A 7,500-nucleotide genomic window follows, 5' to 3' on the forward strand; every position below is an offset into this window, starting at 1 on the left:
AGGGGTGGGCGGGGCCACAGCCCTGTCATCGTCTGGGACCCCAACGCAGAGCGGTCGCCCTGACGGCCTTTGGGGCCCATGTCTCCGTCAGCTCCCCCTGCAGGTTGAAGTGGGCGGAGCCTGCCTGGTCCAGGTGATTGGCTGAACAACCTGGCTAGGATTATGGTTAGGTTAAGAATTTGGTTAGGTTGAGGCTAAGGTTCTGGTTAGGTAGAACAAATCAGGTCTTTAGTTGGGATCGTGTGGTGACATCCTAGTTTTTCGTGTTCTCGTTGTTCCTACCGCCGTCGTGCCAGGGGCGTCTCCGGGCTGCAGCTAGACGCTACTGGAACCTACGCTACTAGGTGTAGCAGTGTGTTTGGGGGGGGGCGGGTCCTGTATGGACCTGAGCCGGACGGGGGCAGAACCTAGAGATGGACGTATATCTCCTGTCCCCAGGGTGCCTGGGTTCGGGTTCATAAAAGTGGAATCAGACATAGATCAGAACATCATTCTGGCCGATGGAAGCGTCGGTATTCGGGAACGATGCACTGGAGTTGGTAAGGCTCACACCAGGGCTGCTGTGATACTAATCAGCAGCAACTGATGTAAAGCCTCCAAATGGATCCTTTAGTTTCTAGACGGGTTTGAATATTATCGCACAATGTTGTTGTTTTTGACATGGGGACATGTGGTATCGCAAGAGAAGAGGGGATAAAGAACAGCCCGTTGTGACGGAGAGCAGACGGCCGGCAGACCTGAACAGTGAAGGGGAGGAGAGAGGTGAGGGTTGAGGCCCTCCATTCGGTTTGGTTCACTGACCGCTTTAAGGCTCTCGGCCAAGGGCACTCCGCTGATAGGTCTTTGCTCCTTGAAGGCGGGGTCTCCACTGATAGGTCGTTGCTCCTTGAAGGCGGGGTCTCCACTGATAGGTCGTTGCTCCTTGAAGGCGGGGTCTCCACTGATAGGTCTTTGCTCCTTGAAGGCGGGGTCTCCGCTGCTTAAAGGGATACTTCACCCATTTAGAACCGGCGTTCTATCATTATAAAATCGCTATTGTAATATAAATAAATATATAAATAAATATCAGTCTAAACCAGTCTCCCCTTGGCCCATTTTTTCTCATCTTATTTTCTCCCGAAATGACGTCAAATGACGCGTTTGACGTCATTTCGGGAGAAACCTCTTGTCCCGCTAGAAGGGCCGAGGACTACAACACACTTTTGGTGGAAAAAATTTCAACCAATAAGGAATGAGAGGGGGCGGGAGCTCGCGTACTGAGGGGGAATGAGGGGGACGGGAGACCGACAGGTGGGCGGGGCAGCGAGCGCAATGCACTGTGGTAGTTGGAGGTTTTCTTACTTTGAGCCATGAGACCATGAAAACACTCTTTCTGCCTTTTTTCAGGCTAGGATGAACCGATTTAATTTTTTTTTTCACATTCATAATACATTGAATTATTTAATTCATAAAACCTCCATATTCCCACCGGTGAAGTATCTCTTTAAGGAAAGATAAAAACCATGTGATGACACAAACACATATGGCCAAGTGGCACGGCGCCAGCTTCCTGCTGCATTGCACCCTGGGTAATGACCCGTGCCACCCAATCCCTGGCTTCAGATCCAGCAGAGGGAGGATTTCTCCCTCCGGGGGGCGAATCAAACATGTGATTGGGTCGACAACAGCTCAGCTGCTCCCAATATATCCCTGGGGTGTTGAACTGCTTACAACAGCAAAATAACACACACACACACACACACACACACACACACACACACACACACACACAGTCGCGAGTGTGTCCTGACCAGTGGTGTGAACCCAAGAATGACACCTCCATTAGCATAATAGGCTAGCATGTGCAGGTGTCATCCATATAGATTTTATGGCGTGTATTAAAAGAGCTGCAATGGCATTTAGCATGGAGCAAATTAGCCCTGCTGTAAAATTAAAAACCTACAATCCTTGCTGATGAGGGTAAAAATCTGCTTGTTCTCCAGAATCCACACCTGGACCTCTCGATTAAACGCAGCAGCGGTTTAGCCTAGCTGCTAACTCCATCAATCGGAGCGCTGGTGTCTCATTAGCAGCACGAGTAGCAGCGCTAATATCAGCGCTAGTAGCAGTGCTAGTCTTGGCGCTGCTACTGCGCTAGTGTGTCACGTCGCTAGGGCGTATTAGCATGCACGTGTACGCAGCCGCCCCCACGGACACTGTCGGACTGTAATAGCCACTTAGGGCACCCCAAGGTGACAGCTAACCTGTGTGGGTGTATTGTTGAGGGAGACATTGTGAATCGATATTGATCTACTAGCAGCGAGTGGAATAATCAATAGTCTTTCAGAAGGTTGTGGCGGCTCTGATTGCCTCGGCCGTCCCGGTGAACCGTGGTGTCAGCAGTATTATTACAGCGCTCTGCCGGACCCCGGCCCATTGTCTGAGGGGGGTATGGTGCGGTGGTCTTTCCTCTTCTCTCGTCTGCAGTCAACGGCCGAAAGCTCGCGTCACTCAGCATCGCGTCAATAGACGGGCCGGCCGTATTCCGCTGAAGCGATTCTAGGGACAGTCCACACGAACTGTCCACACAGGGGGCTCCGTGCCCAGCCCTCCTAGTCTGTAGAGTCCTTCTGTAGAGTCCGTCTGCGTTGTGGGGGTCTCACGGCACTGGGTAACACCGGCTGTAGTCCGTCTGCGTTGTGGGGGTCTCCAGTGCCCTCCTAGTCCCTCTGTAGAGCCTGTCTGCGTTGTGGGGGTCACACTGCAGTGGGTAACACCGGCTGTAGTCCGTCTGCGTTGTGGGGGTCACTCTGCGTTGTGGGGGTCACACTGCAGTGGGTAACACTGGCTGTAGTCCGTCTGCGTTGTGGGGGTCACTCTGTCTGCGTTGTGGGGGTCACTCTGTCTGCGTTGTGGGGGTCACTGCAGTGGGTAACACTGGCTGTAGTCCGTCTGCGTTGTGGGGGTCACTCTGTCTGCGTTGTGGGGGTCACTCTGTCTGCGTTGTGGGGGTCACTCTGTCTGCGTTGTGGGGGTCACTCTGTCTGCGTTGTGGGGGTCACTCTGTCTGCATTGTGGGGGTCACTCTGTCTGCGTTGTGGGGGTCACTCTGTCTGCGTTGTGGGGGTCACTCTGTCTGCGTTGTGGGGGTCACACTGCAGTGGGTAACACTGGCTGTAGTCCGTCTGCGTTGTGGGGGTCACTCTGTCTGCGTTGTGGGGGTCACTCTGTCTGCGTTGTGGGGGTCACACTGTCTGCGTTGTGGGGGTCACTCTGTCTGCGTTGTGGGGGTCACACTGCAGTGGGTAACACTGGCTGGCCCCTGGGCGTCTTGACCTTCAGCCCCTGTTTGGGGGACTCTGGTTCAGAGGTGGGGGTCTGGATGGTGACGGGATGCAGCAGACAGTGGAGCACTGGTTTATGACCGACCCGCCATGGCCGCTGATGAGCTTGTTTTATCGCTTGTTTTAGGGATTCTACAAACCAATAACTATCCGCCCTGCAGCACCGGTTTAACGTTCTCTAAATGCCACTTTAAATCCACTTTTAGTTTTGCAGACCTGCCTGCCGTGACCATCTTGTGTATTCATTCATTAACGACATTGTGTATATTTAGTCAAATCAGGATAATGGTTGTGTGGGCCTCAAGGAGACGCTCGTCCACACAGCTGGTATTCTCCCCTTCCACTGGACTGCTTCCTCTGCGACAGACCCACCGCCCTCTTCCTCCTCCTCACCGTCTGTCTGTCCTTCCTCCGTCCCCCTGTCCAGGCGCTACGAGACCCACCCCGTGTGCGCAGAGCTCCAGGGTGAGATCCTGAAGTGCTACCAGGAGAACGCCGGGAAGACCCTGCAGTGCTCTGGCATCGCCGCGCGCTACCAGGAGTGTGTGGACGGCTCCAAGCAGGTCTGTCTGTCTGTCTGTCTGTCTGTCTGTCTGTGTCTCTCTCTCCCCCCCTCTCTCTTTCTCCCCCCCCTCTGTCTGTCTGTCTGTCTGTCTGTCTGTCTGTCTGTCTGTCTGTCTGTCTGTCTGTCTGTCTGTCTGTCTGTCTGTCTGTCTGTCTGTCTGTCTGTCTGTCTGTCTGTCTGTCTGTCGGTGAAACCCATTGAACCAAACTCAAACAAGTAACCTTGCGATCTTGTTTCCCCGTCCAAAAGGACAAGGATCCCTAACATGCACTTTGACGGGCAGCGGACCAGTGAGTGTCATTGTGTGCTCCCAGTAGAGAGGTCCCACTCCCAGTAGAGAGGTCCCACTCCCAGTAGAGAGGTCCCACTCCCAGTAGAGAGGTCCCACTCCCAGTAGAGAGGTCCCACTCCCAGTAGAGAGGTCCCACTCCCAGTCGAGAGGTCCCACTCCCAGTCGAGAGGTCCCACTCCCAGTAGAGAGGTCCCACTCCCAGTCGAGAGGTCCCACTCCCAGTAGAGAGGTCCCACTCCCAGTAGAGGGCTCCCACTCCCAGTAGAGAGGTCTGACTCCCAGTAGAGGGGTCCCACTCCCAGTAGAGGGGTCCCACTCCCAGTAGAGGGGTTCCACTCCCAGTAGAGGGGTCCCACTCCCAGTAGAGGGGTCCCACTCCCAGTAGAGGGGTCCCACTCCCAGTAGAGAGGTCTGACTCCCAGTAGAGGGGTCCCACTCCCAGTAGAGGGGTCCGACTCCCAGTAGAGGGGTCCTACTCCCAGTAGAGGGGTCCCACTCCCAGTAGAGGGGTCCGACTCCCAGTAGAGGGGTCCCACTCCCAGTAGAGGGGTTCCACTCCCAGTAGAGGGGTCCCACTCCCAGTAGAGGGGTCTGACTCCCAGTAGAGGGGTCCCACTCCCAGTAGAGGGGTCCCACTCCCAGTAGAGGGGTCCCACTCCCAGTAGAGGGGTCCCACTCCCAGTAGAGGGGTCCCACTCCCGGTAGAGGGGTGCACTCCCGGTAGAGGGGTCCCTCCGTCACCGTGGTCGATGTGCTCAGAGCTGGTCCAGCTGTGGAGGCCCTGCGTGCTCCGTGTCCTCAGCCAACATGGTCCCAATGTGTCCCAACCCCGTACAACACCACCTTACCTCCTCCCTTCAGACATCCAGATGGCCCTGCCATCGTACCACGCACACACACGCAGGCACGCACACACACACCCGCAGGCACGCACACACACACGCAGGCACGTACACGCAGGCACGCACACACACACACACGCAGGCACGCACACACACACACACGCAGGCACGCACAGACATCCCACATAAACAAAGCTAGCGTCTGCCCGCCACGGTCTCATGCCTCCAGCCTGCAAGGCGGTTTCTGATTGGCTCAGCGGCTCTGTCTGTCCGTCTGTCTGTCTGTCTGTCCGTCTGTCTGTCTGTCTGTCTGTCTGTCTGTCTGTCTGTCTGTCTGTCTGTCTGTCTGTCTGTCTGTCTGTCTGTCTGTCTGTCTGTCTGTCTGTCTGTCTCTCTCCTTTATTCTCTGTCTCCGTTTCCCCGTCCCTCTTAAATGCTTTCTCCGTGGCATATGGTAATAGTAATGTTTTCCAGGCTACACATTACCCCCCCCCCCCGTATGGATGCAATATACACAACATGCAATGCCCCACAAGGCTGCATTAACATTCATAGGGCTTTTCTATTGGATATGTTTTTCACAATTTCATTGTTTTTCCGGAGAGAGGCAGGTATGCTTTGCTTGCCTACTCAGGCATTATTATTGCATTTTAAAAGTCAAATGTGGGCAGAATCTCACAGATATGTGTCCTATAAATGCCTTTATGTTTTATTCATCCCTTCAAGGAAAAACCGATGTTGCACTTATGTGTGTGTGCCTGTTTTTATGTATGCACCTCCCAGATTATCAGATGGAAGATGGCCTGGTCGGGATTCATCAAGCGCTTTTGCAATTCACCCGCTTTCATGATCTTGTTAAAAGACAATATGCTAATCCTCTCTTTATTCTGACGGTGCTGTTCTCCTTATCTCCTCCGCTCCTCTTAGAGTCAATAGGCGCCCCTAAAGGAACAATGCGCGCCCAGAGCTCTCTGTTTACCCTCTTTATCACCGCCCAGCAGCGTGGAGGGAGACGGAGAGCAGGTGTCACATGACCTGCCTTTGACCCCTCCAGGGGTCGAGGAATCAGATAACATGGCCGCCGCCTAGGGGTGTAACGGTACACAAAAGTCACGGTTCGGTACGTACCTCGGTTTTTAAGTCACGGTACGGTACGGTTAATAGTTAAGGGGAAAATGTAAAGAAGCTGCTTGTTTCTCAACAACGGGGAATGGCCGTAGATAAGCAGCAATGAACACACCAATAAACCTGGTTATGGCATTTGCATTTCTGAATTCTCAGACGTGAGCTGGGTTTGCACAGTTTTTTGTTTTTTTCCGCAGCAATGGCGATAGTAACACCTGGATGGTGCCTTTTCAAATGCGTGTGCATGTTAAAGTGCTGTACGTAGAACCAGAGAGCCCTCTCCATAGCCGGAGAGCCTGTCGGAGACCCTCTCAGTAGCTTACTCAGTAGCTTACCAATATTTTTTAACTATCTGTCGACGCCATGGACCTATTGGTCGACGCAACGGAGACGGCAAGGGCTGTGATTGGGCCTCTAACAAAATCATTTATGGAATCACGTCTCCGGTTTGACTTGGCACCTTAATTACTTTGTACATTGTTTACTTTGCACCTTAAGAACCAATAAAACACCAAATAAGATTTGAAAAACTTTGGATGTTTATTTACAACACTGCTTACATGGTTTGTAGTCAACATATAAGATAGATCGGACGGCGAATTGCATTTGTATCTGACATCCTGACGGGGAGCTGCTGAGCGGATTACGGAGTCTGAGTAGTATAGGAGTAGTATACTTTGGCTAAACGGTCCGGGTGGAACTCCGACCTCAAGTTTTAAATTCCGCATCGCGATACAAGCCTTTACATTCGCCATATTAGCGCCATGTACGCCACATGTACGTACCGCGGAACACCTCTGTAACCGTAGCGATACGTGTACCGTTCCCCCCTACCGCGGCCCCTCGCCAGCCCTCCTCCGCTCATAACCGGGGATACGGCCTCTCTGACCCGTAGAGGGGCTGGATCAGGATCAATCCACAGCTCATAACCGGGGATACGGCCTCTCTGACCCGTAGAGGGGATGGATCAGGATCAATCCACAGCTCATAACCGCTTTTCAACTAAAATGTGTGTTTTAAGGTTTGATTTTCCCCTTCTCCTCTCTCGTCCCTCCCTCATGACCTGCAGAACACATATATGCTCTTTCCCAGTATTCCAGAGAACACACACACACACACACACACACACACACACACACACACACACACACACACACACACACACACACACACACACACACACACACACACACACACACTAATAGACCCTTTCAACCCTTTATTGTTTTTGACTGCGTCCCCCCCTTACACCTCGGCTCTCTCCTTCGACTCCATCTTGTCTCCATCGCGGCTCCCTCCACCTCCACCCCAGGTCACATGACCGATGCATTTGACACAAAGTGGGCTCCAATA

At 53.1% G+C, this 7,500-nt stretch overlaps 1 protein-coding gene across 4 annotated transcripts in view; it reads left to right on the forward strand.

The window, feature by feature from the left end:
• The window catches only part of chchd3a (coiled-coil-helix-coiled-coil-helix domain containing 3a), an 81,168-nt gene that overhangs the window by 69,798 nt on the left and 3,870 nt on the right, over nucleotides 1-7,500 (forward strand). For 3 of the 4 annotated variants that reach the window (XM_060037868.1, XM_060037871.1, XM_060037872.1), the window contains one exon: nucleotides 3,751-3,886. In XM_060037868.1, the coding sequence (XP_059893851.1) occupies nucleotides 3,751-3,886 (136 nt within the window). Of the gene's footprint in view, nucleotides 1-3,750; nucleotides 3,887-4,137; nucleotides 4,179-7,500 lie in introns of all 4 variants that reach the window. The other variant, XM_060037869.1, reaches the window with a different exon arrangement.

Source organism: Gadus macrocephalus, chromosome 19 (assembly GCF_031168955.1).
Source record: "Gadus macrocephalus chromosome 19, ASM3116895v1".
Classification (NCBI taxonomy): Eukaryota; Metazoa; Chordata; class Actinopteri; order Gadiformes; family Gadidae; genus Gadus; species Gadus macrocephalus.